This window comes from Glycine max, chromosome 17, assembly GCF_000004515.6.
Source record: "Glycine max cultivar Williams 82 chromosome 17, Glycine_max_v4.0, whole genome shotgun sequence".
NCBI lineage: Eukaryota > Viridiplantae > Streptophyta > Magnoliopsida > Fabales > Fabaceae > Glycine > Glycine max.
The window spans coordinates 12,349,633-12,375,460 of NC_038253.2; the positions used below are offsets into that span (position 1 = coordinate 12,349,633).

The 25,828-nt window shown below is 30.6% G+C and overlaps 4 protein-coding genes across 4 annotated transcripts; 3 read left to right on the forward strand and 1 right to left on the reverse strand.

Annotated features, from left to right (window-relative positions):
• The first annotated feature begins 708 nt into the window (after window positions 1–708).
• On the forward strand, window positions 709–5,456 carry LOC100785377 (MORN repeat-containing protein 1). The gene is made up of 3 exons (XM_003549909.5): window positions 709–1,864; window positions 3,890–4,148; window positions 4,646–5,456. The coding sequence occupies exons 1-3, from the start codon at window positions 984–986 to the stop codon at window positions 4,805–4,807; spliced, it is 1,302 nt and encodes a 433-aa protein (XP_003549957.1). The 5' UTR covers window positions 709–983; the 3' UTR covers window positions 4,808–5,456.
• A 3,446-nt stretch (window positions 5,457–8,902) lies between these two features.
• Window positions 8,903–11,910, forward strand: LOC100784848 (putative casein kinase II subunit beta). Its single transcript, NM_001254452.3, has 5 exons — window positions 8,903–9,186; window positions 9,508–9,729; window positions 10,003–10,112; window positions 10,201–10,366; window positions 11,292–11,910. Exons 1-5 carry the CDS (start codon window positions 9,030–9,032, stop codon window positions 11,420–11,422), a joined length of 786 nt encoding a protein of 261 aa, NP_001241381.1. The 5' UTR covers window positions 8,903–9,029; the 3' UTR covers window positions 11,423–11,910.
• Window positions 11,911–15,166: 3,256 nt separating this feature from the next.
• Window positions 15,167–16,278, reverse strand: LOC100785915 (60S ribosomal protein L37a). Its single transcript, XM_003549910.5, has 5 exons — window positions 16,158–16,278; window positions 16,012–16,051; window positions 15,646–15,734; window positions 15,442–15,524; window positions 15,167–15,362 (listed from the first exon to the last, which is right to left on the reverse strand). The coding sequence occupies exons 1-5, from the start codon at window positions 16,158–16,160 to the stop codon at window positions 15,299–15,301; spliced, it is 279 nt and encodes a 92-aa protein (XP_003549958.1). The 5' UTR covers window positions 16,161–16,278; the 3' UTR covers window positions 15,167–15,298.
• Window positions 16,279–22,664: 6,386 nt separating this feature from the next.
• On the forward strand, window positions 22,665–23,417 carry LOC100813381 (uncharacterized). Its single transcript, XM_041011043.1, has one exon. It carries the CDS (start codon window positions 22,665–22,667, stop codon window positions 23,415–23,417), a length of 753 nt encoding a protein of 250 aa, XP_040866977.1.
• The last annotated feature ends 2,411 nt before the right edge of the window (window positions 23,418–25,828 follow it).

Genomic DNA, 25,828 nt, shown 5'->3' on the forward strand with positions numbered 1-25,828 from the left:
GAATTTTCTTTTATGGAGTCATGAATATCAGGATAAGAATGAAATTGATCCGGATGGAATAATCAATCCTTTTTCCTATATAATTTTCTTTTTTCGTGAATTCTTTTTCCAATAGCTAGTTCACTAAAACAAGGAACTCATCTTAATTATCTAAGTTAATATTTTTATATTTTGTTCATGAATTAATATAAAAGGACAACATAATTAATAAATAAGCAAAACAGATACGATTAACCTATTAATTTGTAAGATGTACCAAAAAGTCCAATGAATTTAATGGCTATGTACAGCTAATTTCTAATCCCTCAACATGCGTTGCAAGTTGCAATCTCGGACTGTATACAATTGGAAATTTAGAAAATTCACAGACAGAAAGCACAGGTCTCATAATTTATACGCATCAACATGCGTTATTGCAAGTTGCAATCTAGAATTGTAGTATTACAAGGGGACTTTTGGTATTGTATTCATTTTAAAAAATAAATATTTTTGGGAAATGATATTTTTTAGGAATATTTTTTAAACAATTTTTCATAAACAAACTTCATACGAAGGTAAAAATGTTATTTTTTTTACCACAATAAAATTATCATATTCTTATTAAATTAAAATAAATAATAAAAATATCACATAATTTCTGGAATTTAGAAAATCCATGCATTATTTTGGTTTCGAAATCCCACTTATTATAATGACACCCCCTCTCATTGGACCCTCAAAACAGACACAAATTGCACACTTTCCCCACCTCTCCATTCTCTCATCTCATTCCAACAAAAAACCAAACCCCAAAACAGCAGAGCAACCAACAAAGTCATAATAGTATTACCCACCCGCCGCAGACTGAAAAAACAAAACCAGATACAATCGCAGAATAATAATGCCAGAACACTCTTCATAGTTGTTCATACAGTACATAGTTATTCTCACACCAAAACCACGTCAACAAATTCAAAAACTGTGTCACCTTCCTTGGTGTGTTAATGTTAATGCATCACCACCACAAGCCAGAGCTTCACATCGGAAAAGAGAACCCCCACCTCTCTTCCGATGACGCCGCCACTTCAACTCCACAAACCCATTTCTCAATTCAGGTTTCACCTTCCTCGCCCCATCCACCTCCACCAAACTCACCAAACACGCCGTTCCACCATGAACGCTTCTCCAACAAGAGAATAATACCCATCATGACTTTCCCTCTGTTCCAAACACCCTTTGGCGCAAAGTTTCCAACTTCCAAGCTTCTCCCGCGTTTCCGCTTCCTCCTCTTCCTCCCCCTTCCTTCCCTCTACCTCCTCTTCTCAAACCCTAGCCCCTTAGATTTCTTCTCAGTTATCGCTTTCTCAGCAGCACTCTTCGTTTCCCTCAATTTGGCACTGTCTTTCTTCACTCGATTGTTCCCCACCAAATTCTCATCATCATCATCATCCTCTTCTCCTCAGCCTGTTGTATGGTCTATTGGGTCGAACCCTAAGCAAGTAAAGAACACAAATTGGGGGTGTTGGGTCCAAGTTTACAGCAATGGGGATGTTTATGAGGGTGAATTTCAAAAAGGGAAGTGTTGGGGGAGTGGGGTTTATCACTATCACATGCATGGGAGGTATGAGGGAGGATGGGTTGATGGAAAGTATGATGGGTATGGTGTTGAGACATGGGCTAGAGGGAGCAGGTATAGAGGGCAATATAGAGAAGGTTTGAGGCATGGAATGGGGATATATAAGTTTTACTGTGGGGATGTGTATGGTGGTGAGTGGTCTAATGGACAGTGTCATGGGTTTGGAGTCCACACTTGCATTGATGGCAGCCGCTATGTTGGGGAGTTCAAATGGGGAGTCAAACATGGACTTGGACAGTACCATTTCAGGTTTTTTTCTTTTTTTCTTTTTTCAATTTGCTATTTGTCTGTGCAGATGCTTTAGTTGTTGTGATGTTGGAAAATGTTGTTTGTTTACTTTAGTCCTTATTTTTTTTTATGGGCAAATGTTAGTTGTTTAGTTTTGTTAGAAATATCAGTTGAAAGGGATTCAAACCCGTCACCTCTCCCTTCACCCTTCCCCAACCACTGGGCTAACATCATATCTCCCCTTTAGTCCTTCATGTTCTAGAGAAAGACTAAGAACTAAGAAGTAAACAATGCTTTGCAAGGGAGTTTAATTTCTATGCGCTGGTGGTATAAAGTTGTGCCTTGGTGACTTGTTGGTCATGGGTTCGAATCCGGAAACAGCCTCTTTGCATATGCAAGGGTAAGGCTGCGTACAACATCCCTCCCTCATACCTTCGCATAGCGAAGAGCCTCTGGGCAATGAGGTACGTAGTTTTTTTTATTGTTAACCAATTAAAAATCATAGCTTGTATGACTTTTACAGTAGTTATTGTAAAGGTCGATTAAATTACCATATATGGAAGTTTGTGAATGAACGATAGTGTAAAAATCTTTTACACTGTCACCATATACACTATTTATTCTGTGAAAAGTAAGTGGCTGAAATGAAGGTTTTGTAAGGTTATAGAGGAAAATAACTGATGCATACAATCTCAAGTATTAGAGTGGGGGTTCAGTCTTATAGAGATTTTACATAATCTTTTTAGGTTTGATATTCTCATAGTTCAATGCAATGGGACTCTGAGGGACTCTGATTTTCTCATTTAGACTTGTTGAGCATTTCCGAAATTATGGTTGATTGGGGAACTTTTAAGTTTTGTCTACATCTGGTTCAAGACTTCTTTTTTATTTTCTTTTTAAGAAAGCATTGATATTCCTGTGGAAAAAGTTTAGAAATATGTTCATCTGGCCTGTAGAAGTTTGTGCCAGAGCATTATTGGATCCAATATGTCAATGCTTCAATTATAACTTCATAAATTTACCCATGTCAGGTCTGTTGATATTTTTGTATGCCCGTCATTATGATTCTAGACCCTTTTTTATATAAAGTTTTGGTCGCAAATATGACCATTCAAATTGTCAACAACCTGTGCTAGAAACACAAGTTTCATTTTTTAGTTGTTACATTCGTACTCTTGTTTTAAAATTTTAGGGGGATATTGATTTGGATTTACTATATGCTTCATTTTAGCCAAACAAAAAATGCCAACACTTTGCTGCACAAACTCACCAAGATTTTATTTCTGCCATCTTTGCTTTATTCTGGTGTTCGGTTGGTTGTTTGTAATATTTTCCATCAGAAGCCAAAGGGGTTAGTCTAGTTTCTTACTAACCACAAGGCAACAATTTAATCGAATTTTCTGTAAATTTTTCAACTCGTTTTGATCAAAGCTCAGTCTGTTTGTAAGCATGTTAGTAAATCAAAGCTTTTCATGCCACATTTCTTGTAAAGAATTACTAAAGTTATTGATGATCTTCCTGAAGATGATAAATTTGCTTCTGTTCCTGGTAGTATCAAGTATATAATGTCTCAACCAATTTTACCTGTAATATACATATCCAGCTAAGACACTCGAAAAGTGATTGGAATTGCAATTGGAATATTGAATCTGTTACTCTGTAGCAGTGTAAATGCACTTGAAGTTTTGTAAGTTACTATATCAGTATACAAACAATATAACTTTCTGATTCTGTCTATCTTCTTCAACCTTGCATTATTAATAGCTGGAACTAGGTATTGAATTTGATCCACATTTCCAGAACTGTATAATTTCCATATTTTTTGACCCTTTCCCATTTTTTAACATGAACCAAAGAACAATCTCATTGGAAGATGGTACAAGACTGTTATTACTTATTGTCATTATTGCTGTGTTGTTTTAAGATCTCTCTATATATTGAATGCATTACAAAAGAACAATTGTGACGGGAAGGTTTGATTTTTTAACAAATACGAAAAGTATCTCTTTTGAGTGGGTCTTTACACTTATTTTATGTATCCTGCAGAAATGGGGACATATATGCTGGTGAATATTTTGCAGACAAGATGCATGGTTTTGGAGTGTATCAATTTCAGAATGGTCATCGGTATGAGGGGGCATGGCATGAAGGAAGAAGACAAGGACTGGGAATGTACACTTTCAGAAACGGGGAAACACAATGTGGTCATTGGCAGAATGGGATTCTTGATGATCCTAAAAGACATAATAGTCCTACTGGGTCTCCATGTGCTGTGGACCATGCCAAGGTTTTCAATGCAGTACAGGTAATAGTACATTTTGCACTTGAGATGGATTAATATGTGTATATAACAGATAGATTGAAAAAGAAAGGGATGAGGGTAGTTATTCTTTATTCTTTGTATTGGGAACAAAAGGGAGTTAAAAACAATGATATAATTACTAGAAAAGGCAATCATCGAATTACTTTTGTATTTTTTTATATAATAAAATGCTTTTTATTTTTGGCTCTATACCATGTACAAGAGACACATTAGAAAATCCGTTTAACTAAATGTTGTTTTGCTGCTTCTTATAGTTGCTCTCCCTGTTTCTTCCTGGATGTTATTATGAAGGACCTTCAAATAACAAAATCATGAATAAACCTGAACCTTCCCTAATTTTATCAGACTTGGCTTTCTGCATAAGCTACTTGGGTCTTATGCTGGACCTTAAATCACCTTGATTTCATAAGCACTAGACTCTGCAATAATAAATATGAGAAATGTTTATACTTGATACTTACTTCTCTCATTCTAAGCAGGACGCACATTCTGCTGCTGAGAAAGCTTACAATATGGCAAAGGTGGATGACGGGGTGAATAAAGTAGTGGCTGCAGCTAATAAAGCAGCAAACACAGCCAGAGATGCAGCTGTAAAGGCTGTGCAAAATAGGATGCACCATAATAATAGTAATAATAAATGATAATAACCCATTTCCTCAGTGTCATCCTCCATCATAAGTTTGCATACACAGAACATTATTAGATATGCGAAAGCAAAGGAAGCAGAATGAATGCAAGGAAGGAGAATCACAAAGATGTGCAAAAAAATGGTATCTTCTCTGAAGTTTGATAGCTAAGTTATGTACATTTTCTTCTCCTCTCCACTTGAGAGGTGTTTCCATTTCTTGTATCTTTGTATAGCTACGAGGTGCCTGCTTGGAACCACTTTCTGTCATTGAACTCAATGGCAGATTGTGGAGCAAGTAGGTTCCTCACTTTTGGTGGATGCTTTTATGTGTATAAGTAAGAAGAGCAAGAATAGTAGAGTATAAAGTTACACCGTGTAAGGCAAAAAGTGCCACAAAGATGGACAAAGGATAGCGTAGGATTTACATGTTGGCTTCTTGCCAAGCCATAAACGTGTTGGTGTATCTATCCATCTGGGTGCATTTATCAAGTTGCCCACCAGCTAGTGCTGTATGTGTTGTTTGGTGAAGAGTTAAAGATTTGGGAAGCTCAATTTCGTTATCATTTGTACGATCAGACTTACACATCAAACAACGATGTAAAGTTTTATATCTTAAAATAGTAAAAATATGATAGAAGGTGGAGCTCTATTATTACTTGAAAGAATTTGTCTTGTAGAATGGAGGTGACATCGCAACAATTTCTACAGGAACTCATGCCAAAGGTGTCAAACAGGCTGGTTCATACCAATCACCAGGCTAATAAGTATTTGTTGAGTACAATGTTATAGAGAAAAATGCTAGAAATACTTTTTAAAATTCTGTGTGATTTCATCGGTTAAAATTGATTAAGGGTTTCCTTTAGAAGTTAGCAACTAACATGTCAAAATTTTGTGCAATTTCATTAGACAAAATGAGAATTTTTTTTATTTCTATAAATTAAATGCATGAAATTTATATTATTTACATAAATGTTCAACCAATTAAGTTAGATCTCTTATTTTAGACAAAATGAGATAATGAAATGAATTGTTTTTCATGACCCATTTTGCTTCAAATATGATATCTCCATATTATAATTTAAAACCATTAAAGTGCAAGATTTTTCCAAAAATGAAGTATTTATCAGTTTTGTTAATTATTAATTTTTGTCTAAAAATTTAACTCATCATGTTTAGTAAAAAAAAAAAATAATCATATTTTTTTTTAATTCACAATGCTCGAACCTGAAATTTTACTTAAGAAAATTGATATCAATGACTTATTGATTCATGTCTTGTACAAAGAGTGCTAAAGAGATTAATATAACAAGATTCATTGTTAAAGAAAAACCTATAATTAAAAGAAAATTATACTAAATAAAAAAATTTAGAGGATGAAAATAAAACTTGCTTATTTATATTGGGTGGACGAAAACAAACAGAAAGAGAAACAAATTACTGCCTTGGGAAGACAATACCTAAGGAGTCAGCAAACAGCATACTATGTTTCTCTAAAATTGGAACTAGAATGCTATCTTAAATTATAAACTGTTGAGACTATATAAAAGAAAGAGTTATTGAAAAAAATAATGTTATTTTTTAATCACCATATCTAGAATTTTGTTAATTGGGATTATAATCATTTATTATAATTTATAACTAAATGAGAGTCTAAAAACACTTTACATTATCAATATATATTATATTCCCTTTCTAAAAATAACTGAATGATATTTTTTTCTGCTTAAAAAAAATTCATTACCATATGTAAGGTTAAAAAAACGTACCATTACACATTAACACTGTCTTCTTAAGATGGCTCATCGGATTCCTTGTACGTCTTTATTAAAAAAATCTTTTAACATCTTCCTAACAAATGGTTTAATTAATGTAATCAATTTAACTTTGAAATAATAATTGAATCAGACAATCACTTTGCAGTCTAATAGTATGTTTGTGTTACCATTTGCATCCCACAAACATAAAAAAGGATGTATTTCCTTACTTATGCGTTGAAACTATTGCTCAAACAAAAAATTTTAAAATAATTCATTTTGCATACAAAAATAACTTGGAATTTAACTCTCACCTTTAAAGAGATTTTCAAAACAAATAACAATTTTTTTTAACAAAAGCGAAAATACGTAATATGAAGTTCTTATTAATAATCACACCGATAATTTTTTTTTTAAAAAAAATGTTATGCGTTGATTGTATAAAGAAATTTTATATTATTATTTATCACAAATTAATATGATAATAAATTTTATAATAATTATTTTAAAATTTATACTATAATAATAATAATTTTTTATTAATTAATCGCTTCTTCTTTTTTTTTTTTTTTTACATTAGATTGCAATTTTACTTGACTTAAAAAAAGTCAATGATAATCTTTGCCGTTGAAGGAGAACTTAAACTAAGATTTGTTTGAAATGAGTGAAAGTTGAAGGAAAGAAAATTAAGTAAAAAGAAATACAAATAATGATATTCTTTTATTCGATTGAAGAAAAATAAAATAAAAAAGTTGATTTCAACAAATAAAAATAAAAATTACTCTTCTTTTATTTTTTCTCCAATTTAAATTTTAAAATTTTAAAATTTTATTTTAGCCTTTTTTTCGTTTTTTTTTCCTCTGTAAATACACTTTTTCTTAGTCTATACTACTTTTAATTTTCAATATACACTACTAGAGATTTTCTCTCTTCTTTTTGTTTTTTTTTTAATTTAAAATATTATAAAATATAAATTATATTATATAATTTTTTTAATTGGTTTTAAAATTACTTATTTATTAAATTAAATTTTATAATTTTGTTTTTTTAATTTTTTTAAAGAAAATGATATTATTAAATATAATTATTTTTGTTTTATTATTTAATTTACTTAACATATTTCTTAGGTGAATATTTTTATTTAAAATCTGAATTTTCTAATATAATTATATTACTAAATATAATTAGTTTGTTTATGTCATTAGATTTAATTAAAAATGAGAAAAAATTTTGTTTAACAACTTATCTATAAAAGAATATTGTAGTGCATTATCAATAAAATATTTAAACAATTAGACTTCATTAGAGAAAAACTTAAAATAAAGATATGTTAAGACAATTGTTTCCTTCTGACCATTTGCCGGCTACATTTCATGTTCATTTTCTTCTTCTTTGTCTAGCATGATTGCTAGTTGAAACGGAACGATCTTTTTTCGGTTTCTGATCCGTTCATATTTTTGCCATATTGATTCGAGTGATAATAAGGAATAATTGTTAATTAAATATCTTTAAAGATATTTTCAATATATTTTTATTATAAAAAATAGCTCATATTTAACAATTATTAGTATTTTTTGATATTTTAATTTTTTGTCTCCATATCTGCCGTCATAAATAATAAAAATATTAATTATTATCACTTAACAAAAAAAATAAGTGCTAAATAAATATTTTTAAAAATATTTTCAATATAACAGTTCCTACTCTTTAAAGTTTTATATTTATTGTATAAAATAGATGTATCAATTATTTTTATTGTATTTTTTAGTTTATTTTAATACTATTAACCAATTTTATTATTTTTTTAATTAATGAACATAACAAAAAAAATATCAACAACACATAAATTTAACTACAAAAATACATACAAAATAACTAAAAAATTTTATTATAATTTTATTCAATTTTTTTTATTTTTCTTTATCTGTATATTTTTTTCTTTAAAAAAATAAAAAATAAAAATATAAAATTTAATTTAATAAATAAGTAATATTAAAACCAATTAAAAAAATTATATAATATAATATTTATATTTTATAATATTTTAAATTAAAAATAATAATAAAAAGAAGAGAGAAAGTTTCAAATAATATATATTAAAAATTAAATTAGATTGGAAAAGTAATGTATTTACGAAAAAAAAACCTTCTTTCTTCTCTACCAAACATAATTTTAAAATGCTGACAAATAATTAAAAATGATATTTAGCTTACCTTGCATTAATGTCTGAATATTGATAAAATTTGGCAAACGGACCCTTAATTAATGATGTGGGAGCAGGTAAGGGGTAATGATAAAAATCAAAAAATGGGGTTTGCTTAGTTTAAAGTTGGCACCTGGCAGCAAGTAGTAGTAACAATTTAGGATTGTGGTGTGTTGTTGTTGTTGTAGCTATCAGTAGGTGAATCCAAAACCCTAGCCCTCACTCTCACCACCATTTTTTCAATTCTTGAGCTATGTTTCAGGGATAATAGGGCAGGGATGTACAAAGAACGAGAGCGAGGTGGTGTTTCCGTTTCCGCCTCTAAATCCGAGGATCGGAAGCGAATCAACGACGTTCTCGATAAGCACTTGGAACGATCCTCTCCTTCCACTTCCCGCCCCATCAACACCGCTTCCAAGAATTCCAACCTCCAAGGTACTATTTTTTTTCCCTTTTTTTTATCGCTAAATGTTAGTTTGTTAGTTTTGTTAGAAATGTCAGGTGTCTGGGGATTCGAACCCGCCACCTTTCCCCCTCCCTTCTCCAATCAATCGGCCAACCTTATATCTCAAAGGTATTATCTTTTCTTTTCTTTTCAGCCCCTTTCAAACAAACATAGGTAAATGAATATGCTTTAAGACATTGTTGTTGTTAATTAGTTTATAATATGCTTCAAAAGTTGGTGAATGTGCAATTGGGGAAACTGGGCTAACTGGATGATAATGATTATAATAATTTGGTGTGCATTGGGTGCAGTGGAGGAATCTGAGACGGAGAGTGAAGAGTCTGATGTTAGTGGCTCTGATGGGGATGACACCTCTTGGATCTCGTGGTTCTGTAATCTAAGAGGGAATGAGTTCTTTTGTGAGGTGGATGATGATTACATACAGGATGACTTTAACCTCTGTGGATTGAGCAGTCAAGTGCCCTACTTTGATTATGCCCTTGATTTGATTCTCGACGTTGAGTCATCCCATGGTGAGTTTGTTGTGTTTTTGTACTTTGTTGTGCGAAATTGTTAGCATTGAAGATGATGAATTTGAATTGCTGTTATGTGATATCAAGGTTTTAAAACATGGTTCGCAATCGTGGTCTACAATCTTAAGGTTTTTCGTTTTTGAGGTTTTTGTGACTGCAATTTCTGACAATGTCAAGAATTGCACCAAAAGCGTGGCTGGGACTGCAATTTAAAACCTTGTTAAGTATTCAGTTTTTTTTTTAATGGCTACTTGGTTTGGTTGGAATTTGTAGGTGACATGTTCACGGAGGAACAGAATGAGTTGATTGAATCGGCGGCGGAAATGCTTTATGGTATGATTCATGCTCGATATGTGTTGACCAGCAAAGGAATGGCTGCCATGGTAAGTTTTATTGGTTGATTGACGCTCTTTTTGTTCTTTATTGTCCTGGGGATTGGTGTTGTTATTGATGTCGTTGGAACTTTTGCAGCTTGACAAATACAAGAGCTATGATTTTGGTAGATGCCCAAGAGTTTACTGCTCTGGACAGCCCTGCCTTCCAGTTGGTCAATCGGACATTCCTAGGTCAAGTACTGTGAAAATATACTGCCCTAGGTGTGAAGATCTTTACTATCCGCGTTCCAAGTATCAAGGCAGTATCCTTATATCTATTACTTTACCCCTTTTTTGTGGGGGATTTGAGCTGATGCAGCTACATGTGACTGTGTTTCTGAAAGAAAAAAAATTTATTCTTGTGCCTCTCATTTCATTTTTGGTTGAGTTTCATCCTTGAGTCTGACCATAGCAGTTTGTAAGGATTCATCCTTTTTGGTTTATTTGGAAATTCATTTCTTACTTAAACCAGTTTGTGTTTGCTGTCCTGAAAGAAAAAAAAAAATTGCATATGGAGCATAAACTATTTTCTGAATATGATTAAACCATATATAAGAATTTCTGGAAACTCTGCTATATTTTTTCTTTTTTCTGAAAGTATACTTGTATGTCTTGTTCATTTGGACTATACTATACCGGTCCCTGATGGAAAGAGAAAGTAATATTCAGATAACGAGTAGTTTAAGTTTAGTTTTATGAGAAGTGGGGTTCATGATCTAGACATTTTAGTAAGAGATATCTGATATCTGCTAGATGTTTGATGATATATGAAAATTATACTGTATTTTCTTGTTTGACAAATTATATCTGCAATTTTACTTCCAGCTGTTGTATTCTTCAAAGTGTAAGGACTGTTTCTGAAAACTTTGGTGGGCATACTTATGCTTAGAAAATTCTGCAGGAAGTGAACAACTTTTTGGAATTGTAAAATCTTTGGAACACCAGTTTTCTTTAATCTCTCTTTCTCTCTCAAAGTTAAGGAAGTTTGATCATTCTTATTTTTCAGTTTATTTTTAAATTGCCTGACATTACTTTGCTATTTGTTTGGCTTTTGCATTCTTCCTATAAAACTTTACTCTTTTAAATGCTGGTGAATATATGACTTTTGGTATGATTTATGTTACTGTGTTTGGGGTATATGTAATTGTGGTTTAAATTTTACTCCCAAATTTCCTTAAGTCTGTCTAGACATTGATGGAGCTTACTTTGGAACAACATTTCCACACCTCTTCTTGATGACTTATGGACAACTGAAGCCACAGAAACCAGCACAAGGCTATGTTCCGAGAGTTTTTGGGTTCAAAGTTCACAAGCCATAAAGCCGAAGTTGAAGCTTTCATGAAAGTAAAAATCTCCCCGTGTCTCATTTAACTCTTCTTATGGTTCTCTTTGCAACAACAGGCGAATCATATGCTTTCCAAACCAGTACAATCTAGGCATCTGTTTTACTTGTTATAGGAGCTTGTTGTAAAGAAATATGCAGACATGTGAAGCAAGTGCTTAGTTTCAGCTTCTGATTCAATGAGCAAGTGCTTAGGTACTCGATGGTACTTCTTAATGGCTTTTTACAAATTGTATTCTTGCAATTAACTTAATATTGTCTATGGTTATGTCTCGAATTACAAATACCCTGCTATTTTTATATTGTTTTATTCCATTTCTCCCCATTTCTGTAGCCTTTGAATTTGTGGATTTGATGCCAATGAATTCATACATTAATGATTTCCAAGTTCAGTTGCTTGGATGTTATACTCAGCTATCCAACATTATTGATTATATGGAATATGAATGCACAATATGACCTCAAGTCTGTCTGTCTTTCTCCTGAATATATGATTGCTGACTTGTGAAAGCTCTCACTATGCACTTGCTTGTGTGCATACATAATTACTCCCTAGATGCTGAAGATTTCTTTCCACAGCTGAAAAATGTGAGCTATTATCTATTATCTATTCATCTAGTTTATGCATGATACGAAAACAGTTTTTAGGGCAGGGAGCACGGGATAAGCTATATAACCTTTCATCTCTAACTTCCATTTTGCTGAATCTCTCAATCCAGTTCTGTCAATTTTGCTACTCTGCAGACTGACATCGTGCCCCCATAGTCCCTGCTTTACCTGTTTGGTTCATGTTATTTCCTTCTCTGTTCGTAATATTCATGGTCAAATTGGCGGGCTAGGATAGAACTAATTTACTGTTTTATCGATTCAATATTGATGTCCTAGCTAAGACAGTTGATGGTCAAATTGGTTGAACTGGCTATTGAGTTGGTTGTTCATGATAGCAGTTATGCAAATTATTCGGAGTAATCACCATGGAAACTTAGTTCATAAAAATTGCAGGCTCATACATTTAGATTCAATTCTATTTAGCAAACATAAAATAAATTCAAGTGATTATAAATCTCTGGCTTAAATGTTTTTTCCCCCCTTTAAATTAGGTATTTTTGTTTTTAGTCCCTAAATTTAAGTTTGTTTTTTAGTCTTTGATTTTAGTCCTTTATGTAGTAAAGAACCATCTGTGATGAGAAAACTAAAAAGAATATTTTTCAAAATTGAAAAACTAAAAGTCAAATTTAAATGTGAGGACCAAAAGCAAAAGGGATTCAAATTTGAGTATTGAAATTATATTTAAGTCTAAATTTCAAAGTTTATTTTATTAAATGCAAATTGATTAAAAATTAAAAACAATAAAATTACCTATCACCCGGACTAGTTAAGTTGTGATTTGATAAAATTGCCTGCATTTTATGCCATATTCCTAGTATCTGATAGCATAAATTGGACATCACTGGACGTTGGATTTCCAAAGAGTAAAAGTTAATTGTTATTCAACATAGGCTACTTTGAAAAATAGCTCTGCTCCCCTTAAATAAGTTCTTGCCAATAACCACGCCCGCTGAATAGAAACATTAAACTAAAAGCCCATACAAAATGTGCACCCAAGAAAAAAAGACCATACTATATAATAAGACAATTGTTATATCCATTTCCCTTCTTTGCTCATCCACTTCCCTTTTTAATTTGTTTTCCTAAAAATACACTCCTAATTACTTAGAAAAGAAGAGTAGATATAGCAATTGCCTATAATAATATTCTGAGTGGACTTTTACAGCAACTTCAGTATTAGTATAATATTTAGAGCACCACTTTTCCATCACTTTCTCATCAAAACAAATGAGAAAATTTCCGCCCAAAATGCGATTATTCAATTCCTTTTCATTTCCCGCAACTATGAGTTGGCTGCATACTTACAGGCATTAAATACATCTCATTTTTGCTATGATTCTGCTAGGTTAACTTGCTACCAAGTACCAACATTTTCAATTGGTTTTTTCTTCGAAGTGGTCACTTATGTGTGATGAATTGATTTGCATCACTTCAATGTGTTTTTTGTGTAGAAGAGAAAAATATAGTCGAAAATATAAGAGATAATTTGAAAACGAAGAAATAAAGTAGAAATGAAGTGATATATTTTATTGTATGATTTAAGAGAAATAGGTAAGAAAAAATAGAATTAATATTATAAAGTTGCTAGATATAATATAGATAACACAAGGAAGAGAGAATTAAACAGACACAAAAATACCATTGTACCATTATATGAGTAAGTCTGATCACGTTGAATGTCACCCCTACTCAAAAGACAGAAATTTTAACCACTAGGTCCCACAAATGTATTTCTCTTCATATTCAGTCCAACCAAACTCATGAACCATATTTATTAATTAAGAAACTAAAAAAAAATAGCATTAATTAAGAAATTAAAAAAAATATGCATATACATAAAAATATTGACACAACAAAAATTATGTATCTTTCTCTTTTGTTTTTCTTAAAGATAGAAACTGGTTAACATTTTGCCTATGTAAAAAGGGAAATCCAATGAAAATGCTGTTGTTGGTAATAAAAAAGTATACAAAATTAGTGTCAATTATGCGTTCTATTACATCGCCACATGCAAAATCAAAATTGCAACTAATCACTTCGGATTTTGGATGGATATATACGCCAAAATAAGCATTTTGACTATTTTTTTATCACTAACTGAGCTCTCCATCATCATGTGTTTGAATATTAGTCGGTTTCAATGAAACTCACAACGAGCGTCAAACTTACAGTTCCCTTGCTTCTACATTTAACATTGAATTGTGCAGGACATCCCCTTAACCTTCCCTAGCTTAACGTTTATGCAATGGTAAGTGTATTAAACTCTCCATTAAACTTGTGAATTAAACGGGGTTCCAATCACCCTCTCAGTGTCTGAAGGAACATAGTATGAGATCGTACAAAATAGAAAAAAAAAAAAAACAAATTATATATGCCCAAGCCAAAGTTTATTTGGAAGATGAGACATTTCAACGTAGATATTTATTATCAGGTAAAATCGTTAACGCAAACGAACACAATCGGACAGCTAAATATGAACAAAAGGACAGGAAGCACCAACAAATCAATAATTGTTATACACCTGTCTAATTGTTACTCATAAAAATCAGATTGGCAGCAACCGCACCGGATTACTTTAGTTTTTAAAGAACAAAGTGATTTATACTTAAAATTTCAAGAATTAAAATGAAATACTACTATTATTTTTTTAACATAGAAGAAAAACTTTCAACTGGTTTTCCACCTATCTATTTAACTAAATTATTCAAAGTAAACTTCCGCAATTAACTTCAACAGCTCAATTTTCACATTTTATAAAAATGAAAATGCCTAAAGACAACCATCCCCGTGAACAAGACCTAAAAGCTTCACGCATCCAATTCAAAATGTTATTCTTAATGCTACCTTGTAAATCAAAAACTATCTCCATGATCAAAAGCTTCGATTCAATTATTAATGTTTTTACTTCACTAGAATAGGGAACAAATGCATACACATCAAGAGCATAAGTAAGCCATCAGCTTAACATAGTCCTAGAAGATTTTAGGAAAAGCTTTTGCAACATAAACTAAGATTCATCTTAACAAGCAAGAAGAGAAACAAAGAGCCACTAGAATTGCAAACAATAAAATGAAACTATGAAGCAAAATCACCCCGACAAAGTTCCAAACAATTAAAATTAAAAGAGTCATCTCAAAATTAAACTTAAGGAGTTTACTTTGAATACAACCAGTGCAGTTCAGTGAATACAAACTAGGCACTTCATGCAAAGTCTAATAGTAATTGATAGCATAAACAAAAAAGCTTAACTCTCAGTTTGCTCCCTCAACCTCCTGATGGTGCTCCGTACAGTCACGGCACTTGCGGTACTGTCAAAACAATGAGAACAATGTCAGGTCTCTCGTTTGGAAAATAAAACATACAAGTAGAAAGAACAAAGATCATTACTTCAAAGTGTAAGCACCGCCAGCTTTCACTTTACCACAGTCCTTGCATCCCCATATTCCCACAGCTTTCCTCTTCACAGCATACTGCCACACAGAAAAAAATTGATCATCAGAATAGAAATAAAAGATTAAACAAAACTTCTTGTTAGAACACGTGACCCTAAAGACATAATAATTACACAATAACAACACAAGTTTCAGCTACCTTTCCACAAAATTCACAGAAAAACTTGCTGTGTTGACTAACTTCCATCTTCTTAATCTGCTTACGCAGACTGGCGCCATAACGGGTACCTGAAATAACAAATCAATCAAAATAGTTTCTAAGGAATTAGTCAAATTAAACATATTTTTTTGTAAACAGCATTTTCAATTACCTATACATAACATACACGAACGACTAAAAAGTGTTTTAGCAAACCAAAACCAATCATCCCAATTTTAAAAACAATACATTAATCATCAATAATCATTCTTCTAAAAACCCGAGAACATGTACGACAGTAACAAACGGCATAACAGCTGAAAAAACATTACGAGATTTGGGTAAAATCGAATTAACAAGACATACCGTATTTTCCAACAATGCCAGCCTTCTTTGTTCTCTTAGTCTGCAAAAACAAAACGGTGCAGTGTCAACGTATAGCGACGCACACAAGAAACCCTAATTTTGATTGCGGAAGTGAAGGAGAAGAGAAGAGAAGAGAAAGAGAGTACCATGTTTTCTGGATCGAAGGCGCTGCAGAGGTTGAGGAGGTGAACGAATGGAAGGCAGCAGACACTGAAACCCTAATTCTGATTTCAGAAATTTATATAGAACCAAATTGGGTTTGGGTCGGGTACAGATCCATTTTATTCCTTCTTATTGAAGCCCGATATGAAGTTACTAGATTTTGTTCTATACAATAATTTTAAAAAAATTATAATCGTAATATTCTTATTACTAATATTTTAATAATTTATAATTATAGTTATAATTTTATTAAGTGAAGTAAACATAATTGTTTAAAAATTAATAATTTTATGAATTTTTTATTGCATTAGTGTTGAAGAACATAATAGCTCAATATTGTATTGTATACAGAAAAAAAAAATAGAAAAACATATATGTTTGCTTCATGCTGTATTATTTTTAAGAAATAAATATATTTTTAAAAATTTCTAGGAAGTAAAAAAATACTATTTACTAAAATTGATACACATACGAAATTAAATTTATTTTGAAATATTTTATAAAATATGGTATAAAAATATATGATTTTACTCTATATTTTTTTATTTTATAATTTTTAATTTTTAATTAAGTTTTAATTATGTCTTGGTGAATTTTAAAAGTTAAATAATCCTATATGTAGCAAAAAGAAAAATGAATCCTTTTATAATTATCAAGACGTTCAATATATGTATGAATTGTTTTATATTAATATCATAGAAATTTAATGGTGACCTCAAAATAATATATTTCTCATTTTAACTTTAGAGGCACATAATTTCATATATAATAATATAAAATTTTTATTAATTTTTTAAAATATTTTTATTTATTAATAAGGCTTAACGGTAACAATAATATACATGAGTCAAACTTGGATAAGAAACCTACAAGAACTTTGACATTCAAGATAATATTTATAGGTCAAGGTTAACATGGATCACCTCATAAGTGGTCCACTGTGCATCACTAACTTTAGCCACCAAATTAAACTAAATTACAAATTATTAGCATACACCCTCCACACTATATTTTTTTCCTCTTTCATTACCATAGCCTCCTTGGTTCAATGTCAGTCATGATCCAACCTCCACGTGATACATCCTGTTAGTGAATATTTATTTTATAATTTAAAATTTACAAATATATATTACTTATATTAATTTTTTTATAAAATAAAATATTTATTTTAGAATCTGTTACGCAAAATTATATTTTCTATCTTTCTAAAATTTTATTTTAATGGGTCAATGTAATTTATTATGTTTGTATTTTGATACCTATAAATTGATTTCCAACCATCATATTTTTGTTGTTACATAAGAGGTTTATGCCTATATATATATATATATTTTTTTTTTCTTCTCTCTAGAAAAGACATAAGCAGATGACCTTGTAACAATACCTTCTAAAGGATGATTCTGATTTTTTTTTTCTCCCTAAAATTTTCTCTTCCTTCTCTTATAAAAACTTATTTTTGAGAGTAAGAACATTGATGTTTAGAAGGTTCGCCTACCAGTGCAGTGAGGACATTTTCTCTCTAAGGATAACGTTTCGGAGCTTCAACCTAAGCTAATTATTCCTCTCTCTAATTTATTTTGTCTTTATACTTATTGTATGATATAGTGCATTGTTGACTCATTGTTGACTCATGTATTTCCTTCTCATTTATTTCTTTTATTTTATTTTAATTTTTCTAATAGTCTTAGAGAGAAAAACTACTTTCTTTTTGCATAGTCTTTTCTACAATAACATTCTCTTTTATCAAAAGATGTTTGTCATGGATATGATTGAGTCCCTTTCTAGTAAACATGGAAAATTAATGGACGAAAACACAATGTATTCTACTCTATTAAAAATGTATTTATTATATTATTTCATTTCTTTAAATTTTAAATTAGTAGGAGATTGTTGGAAAATATTTTCTTATAATTTGAAATTTAAAATTAAAATATATTTTATTTATCAATTATTTTTTTTAAAGATAAAATGCTTTTAGAATTAGTTTATGTGAAAAAACTAAAAGCACCCTATTACTTCCATTTTTATATGTTAGAAAGCTATCTTTTACTTGGTCAGTTTCCTTTGTGCACGTTATAGGTCTTTAATGTTAGGAAGTTTGTTGTTCGATTTTTATTTTACGTTTCTTGCTACAAGTATTTTATTGCTACACGTTGGTGACTGGTTGCCTCTATATATGTAGCTCATTGTTAAAAAAAATAAACATGTGAAAATACAACACACAAAACAATAAAATACTTGTAGAAAAAATTAACCTTTGCCAATCAAAACAATATTTTATTTTACGTTTCTTTCTGCATGTCATATTTTTAATATGATACCTTATAAAAATTTTGAAAAACCCCCTTAGGAGCTATGGAGAAAAAAGAGAATCAAATCTGAAATATCTTAAAGTGTGGGGGTGTCTAGCAAAGGTTAACATCCCTATTAATAAGAAAAGAAAAATTGGACCAAAAATTGTTGATTATGTTTTTGTTGGATATTTTTTGCATAGTACTACTTGTAAATTTTTTGTTGTTAAATCTTTATATGATTTGAAACAAGCTCCAAAGCAATAGCACGAAAAGTTTGATCAAGCTGTTCTTTCGTATGATTTTCAAATTAATAATAGTGATAAATGTCTGTATGTGAAATAATTTGATGATAATGGATGTGTCATTTTATGTTTGTATGTGGATAACATATTGATATTTGGTAGTAATATGCATTTCATAAATGATGTGAAGTCTTTTTTGTCTAACAATTTTGATATGAAGGACCTTAGTCCTCTAGATGTGATTTTGGGTATTAAGCTTATAAAGAAAAATGGTGACATTCATTATACACGTTTTCCTACAGTAATTGAGGAGGTTTAGTGATGCAAATTGGATTTCTGATTCTGATGAAATAAAATCAACAAGTGGTTATATTTTTACTTTAGCTGGTGGTGTAGTATCATGTAAATCTGCTAAACAAACTATTATTTCACGTTCTACTATGGAAGCAAAAATTATTGCTTTAGATATTGCTACTAGTGAGGCTAAATTTCTTAAAAATTTATTATGCGATTTTTCATTGTTGAATAAGCCTATACCTCCAATTCCAATGCATTGTGATAGTCAAGTTGCTATATATCTAAAGTTACTAGCAAAAATTTTAATGAAAAAAGGAGACACTTAAGAGTGAGAATAAGTCTATCAGAAATTTGATTTCTCATGGTGTCATTTCTCTTGACTTTGTCAGGTCAGAAAATAATATTGCAGATCCGCTTACAAAAAAGTTGACGCATCAACAAGTACATGAGTCGTTGAGGGGAATGAGACTAGAGTCCATTATTTAGTTACAATAATGGACACTTGTTTCCGTGTTATTGATGATCCCATGAATGGAGTTCAATGGGTAACAACAAAATTGCTTGTTGATTAAAGTACACCAAAATAAATTTTTGTGGAGTTGTTCCGTTTCTCGTTCCTATGACGAGGTGTATTATAAATTGTGGTAATATTAAGGTTAAAGTATTTATACATATGTATTTTTGGTAAAAAAAATATCTCTTAATGAATTCGATGACAATTATTGTAGGGGTGGGGATCACAAATCACTCTTTGAGGATTCATCTAGTGAGTGTGGTGGTGGGGCCGCCACTATGAGATATGGGTTAATCTCTAAGTGACACTCATGAAACAAGATACATGCACAAGGCCGTGTAACGTGCTATCACTGATTAGAACCTAATTGAACGTCAATATTATAGGGGTTTTGTACTAAAGTCCAGTTAAAGAAGGTGTAGTTCAAGACAATTAAGGCACTACATTTTTCTCAGGTGGAAGTTCATAAACACTAGGTATAAGGCTCAAACCCGGAAGGTTCCTTATACTGGAATACAATATCACATGCTCTTTCTTTCTTTTATGTTTCTATACAAATTATTTTTTTATAAAAAATATTTTAAATTTTAAATTATGTGGGGGAATGTTAGTAAATATTTGTTTTATAATTTAAAATTTATAAATATATATTACTTATATTAAGTCTATTTTATAAAATAAAATATTTATTTAGAATCTGTTACGTAAAATTAGATTTTCTATCTTTCTAAGATTTTGTTTTAATGGATCAATGCAATTTGTTACGTTTGTGTTTTGATACTTGTAAGTTGATTTTCAATGATCATATTTTTTTTGTTGTATAAGAGGTCTATGTCTATATATATCTCTTTCATCCTCTCTAGAAAAGACACAAGCAAAGCAACAATCTATTTCTTTTTTCTCCCTAAAATTTTATCTTCCTTCTCTTATAAAAAGTTATTTTTGAGAGCAAAAACATTAGTGTTTAGAAGGTTCGCCTACCAGTGCAGTTGGGGCGTTTTCTCTCTAAAAATAACGTTTGCGCGCTTCAACCCAGATTAATTATTTCTCTCCCTAATTTATTTTTTCTTTGTGCTTATTGTGTGATATAGTGTATTGTTGATTCATGTTCTGCCAATTAAAATTATTTTATTATTTAATTCAAAACTTTGTATTTTCTTATTATTTATTTATTTTATTTTATTTTAATTTTTCCAACACATCCTCTGCCACCTCCTCCTCTCCTCCCTCTCCACCAGAATCACCATGCCACTTGGCTAGTTGCTTTATTTTCACACCTAAGAACAAAGAAACAACCCAATTGGAAAAAAAAAATCACCAACCTTTTCAACAACAAAAACAACACTTGAATATTTCATAGTCAATTAGTCACTATAATTTTGGGATTTGGCTTAAAGGACACTTGTTTTTTTGTCACAATGATTTAGCCTACAAAGGACTTATATTGTCTCCACATTAAATTCTTTGGGTGGAGGTTGAATGTAATTGTCTATGTCTCAACAACCTCGACCCCTCCCTCTATTCAGCCACTGCCTGCCACCACTCTGAGATTCTACCACCTGATGTAATGCCTAAGCCAACAACGTTGAGCAACTATTCAGCAAGTTCTTCATGATGCACTCGGTGATGGTGGGGTGGTTGGGAATCGCAACAACGATGACCTGCTCGCAAAGAGGAACACTTCTTCGCTTAGGGGGTGCAACGTTGGCTTCACGCTAGGATTTCAATGACTTGGTGGTGTGTGGCAAATAGAAAGTGGAAGAACAGGACAGGGATACACAATGATGGCAGAACTACGACAGGGACAGAGGAGTCAACAATTGAGATTTGTTCAAGCAATTATATGGTGTGGAGGATGTAAATTTGACTCACGGAATGAGATTAATCCAACAATTCAAAATTATGGTCCACTCTGGACCATTCAAAATGCTGGTCCACTAAAGTATTAGTCATATTTATATGTGGAGGTTAAGTGTGTAGTGTAAAGTTTGAGAGTATACTCAAGTCCCCATTATGACTTATTCATAACTTTCTTGATTTATATTAGTGATTCTTACTAACGATGTGCGAAAGGTGGCTCTAGGGTGAATTTTATGATATTTGTTGTTGCTAACATTTTTAGTGTCAAATCCAATGCTAATCATCTATATGGATGATGATACAAGATCGAAAGGTTCTCAACCTCTACTTACTGGATTTACTTATCCACTAGTAGTATTAGGTCAATTTTTTTGACTTTGAACCCACACATATCAGAAATTTTAATTTATCCAAATGTTATGGCAAATTGTTCTTTCTCAAAAGGATTTTTTTTTTTTTGTATAAAATATGACTAATTTTATCTTACAAGTAATTAAAATTAAGTGATTATAGTATAATTGTATAAGTTTATCATGTATACTTGTTATACTAATGGTTAAATATGTCTTGTAAGTAATTAGCAGTGTCATGAAACAATAGAAATATTTAAATAAAGTAATTAGTTTTGCCTGATAAATGGAGAATTCGAGTAGCATATTGATAATTTTCAAATTATTATAACTAGGGGACCGTACTTCTCTAATTTTTTTAAATAATGAAAAAAATAGAAGTTAAGTACAGTTAATAAAAAAATGAAAAAAATAAAAAAAATAATAATATAAAAATAGTGTGAAGTTAATGAAAGTTAGAAGAAAATTTTTAAACCTAAGAACTGATTTAAAAATTAAATTATCCAATAAAATACCAAATGAAATAATTTTTATTATTAATAGTTATAGATGTAATATATTAATACGTTGTTTTATGCATTATTAAGTTTAAAATTTGAATCAATAACAATTGAGTTCGATGGATCCTTTAACCATAATCAAGGAAAAATTTCCAATAAACAAAAAAATAGGGCAAAGACATAATCTAATGTTACTTAAATCAACCGATGACCAAAGTTATGAAAATAATCACTATACTCGTTTCTTGTTTGAACTTCCAATCATCCAGGAAGCATGTGAACTTAGTAGGTGAAACAACATCTTTACATGTGCACTCAAAAAAGTTACCCTTGTTCAATTCTTAGAATCTACCTAGAATGTCATTTTCATGATAAAACCAACTTGCTAAAAAGACGAGAGAAATCAAGCAAGCAACGTGAAGAAAACAGCAAACATGGCAAATAACATGGTTACGATGGTATTCCTCATATTGATGTTGATTTCATCAATCACTCCAACAGAAATTGATGCAAGGAATCAAGACCTCGTTGCAGCCACTAAGGAGATGCAAAAGGCAAATTACTTTACATTTGTAATGCTCATCAACATGTCTCCACTTGACACAATTGAGGGAAATGTGACATTCTTGATGCCCAATGATCGAATGCTGGCTAACATGGTCTTACAAGAAGGGTCCATTTCAAGCTTCTTACTTAGGCATTCAATCCCATCACCAATGCTCTTTGATGTCTTGGAACAATTCCCCACAGGGACAACCATTCCCACATCACTGCCAAATTGCATGCTAAGAGTCTCCAACAATGGTAGGAAGAATTATGTTCTAAACAATGTTAAAATTATAAGTCCAAACTTATGTGTAGCAGGATCCTCAATTCGATGCCATGGCATAGATGGGGTTTTGTCAGAAGTGTGTGCATCAATAGGTAACTATAGTGTTCCTCTAATTCCATGTGTTAATAACACTGAACCTTCATGTAAGGCATCACCTCCTATTTCATCTTCTTTCCCTTCAGCTTCTCCTCCTAGTACTAGAGACAACCTCAATCCTCCTACATTGGCAGCTCCTCAGCCAACAACACTGAATATTGGGCCACACAAATCAGGGTCTCCACATTGGTTTTCTTACGATGGATCATTGAATTTTGTAGCATGCTTGATGTTGTATCTGACTGGGATATACTTTTAATCCAAATAGATTGATGGCTTAAAATTGTGCTAGTTGAATTTAGGGTGCAAAGGATTCATTTTATGTGGTCAAGGTCATATTAATCAGGTGTGTACGTGTTACTTATTTTATCATAAGTTGAAAAGAATGAAACAATCCCTTTTATTATAATTGGTATAACGTGATGAAACTGTTTGTTCTTTCTATCTATAAATGTTTCTACAACGATGTGAGCATTCACTATGTAGCAATTCGTCATCTTCTAGTCTTGGGTAGCAAGCAAATAACACCACCTAATGTATACCCATGTTATGTAATTTCCGCAATATTGCTTATGTAATTTCAGCAATATCTATTTTAAACACGGTAGCACCTATAATGTTTAACTTATTATTTTGACATTACATTTTGTTTATTATTATTTGAAAATTTTTATGTTAGATGATTTATTTTAACTATTATACTAATTAATATAATAAAAATATAATGTCTATTTAAGTATATATATTATTTTAAATTTGATTTAAAATATTTTTAAAAATGATTTAAGATTAATAATAGAATACTTAATAAAAAAAATGTATCATAAAATAGTAGAATATAAATATGTCTATTTCTATCATTTTACATTTTTAGTTATTTTTTACAGTTAGTCTTATCAAATATTTCTAATTTAATAACTTAGATTTTAACTAGTTTTTTTGTTAGTTTTATCGAACATGATCATAGTAAATGTAGGCTATGTTTGACGAGACGTTTTAGGCATTTTATTTAGTTTCTATTTTTTTTTACTAATTAAAAAACTTGTTTGACTATTTGATAAATAATTTTTTTAATAATTTATGGTGTTTTTTGAAATGTTATTTAAAAGTAGTATTTTTTAAAACACTAGATTATACCATCTAACTTTTTATATTTTTTTTATCCTTAATATATTTATCAAGATTCTATATTATCTTTTTAAATAAATTATGATTTTATTACTTTTATATCATTTTATATTTTTCAACTAATTCAACAACTTATTTTTTATCGAACACTTATAATTTAATAAATTAATTTTTCAACTGACAATTATCAATTTTTCAATTAGTTTTGCCGAATATAATCATAATAGATTAAGCTCATGCATTAAATAACTTTTTTTCAATCAAAATACCTCATAAACAATTGAAAGGATAAGCTCCTTAAATTTTTTGCCAAAACAAGTTATTTAATTTTTCTACGTGTATTCTTATTTCAAAACACTTTTTTTTTTTCATGCATTGTCAAACACTAAATATGTATATTTCACTTAATGGAGTTTTGAAACTTGGGTCTCGAATTCACCATGCTGTAATATACTTATAAGTTATAACAACTTTATTTTCTTTCTCCCAAAAAAAATATGCTAATAATTTTATTTTATTTTTTATTTTTTGGGGGACAATAAGCATGCTCGATCATCGCATGTGATTAGGGGGAAAGTTGTAGGTTCTCAATTCAACTATTTAAAAATGTTATGCTTACGTGTCTTAATTTTTAAACGTTTTAGTAACTAAATTCATCTGTTGAAAAATTATTTAACATTAAATTAGTTTTTTTAAAAAAAATTGTCACCATTTTAATATTTTATATTAGATCATTGAGAAAAATAATTTAACAATAGATTAATTTTTTAAGAAACTAATGTAATAATCAAATCTTTACAGAGTGACACTTAAAATATTTAAGAGATTAATAATTAATTACAATTTTTTTTTAAAAATTATACGTATGACAAAAAAAAAACTAATAATCATCACCATTCACCAACTGCTAGGGCAAAGCCACTCAATGTGCCCCACTAGCAAACAAGCATGTGAAAAGTGATAGAAAGTTTAAGCTTTCTTGATGCAAAAATAGAAGAACATTTCTCGACTATGGGTGTTTGTTCGACTTAATCCCCATTAACTATGCCTGGAATCTTGACTATTCATAAACACACAAGTTAGGTACTTGGGTTGAGCAAAATAGAGCCTCTCGTAACTTTTTTTACTTTTTGAATCCTCTCTTACAATCTAACTTATGTTAGATGTTAAATATAATGTTTTATATTATTTTATTATATTAAGTAATTTAGTCAATTTTTAAAACATCAAGTATTATTATAATACTCAGTTTACTATTTTTTTTATTCCATTTTTTTTTTCTGTTAATCCCTAATCTAACTTTTATTTTATTCAAAGTATTTAAACTTATTCTCCCCATTCACTTGTACTCTCTGGATTCAAGTAATAATATTAATAGATAATGTAATAATCACATTCATAAACTAGTGACATGTGACATCATTAAAGTGTCTAATAAAAATTAAAGGAATCTTTAGTTGAGTAATAAAATTTATGAATGTTATAAATTTTATGATATCTTATTAAATTCGGATAAAAAAATCCAATAAATAATTATGGGTA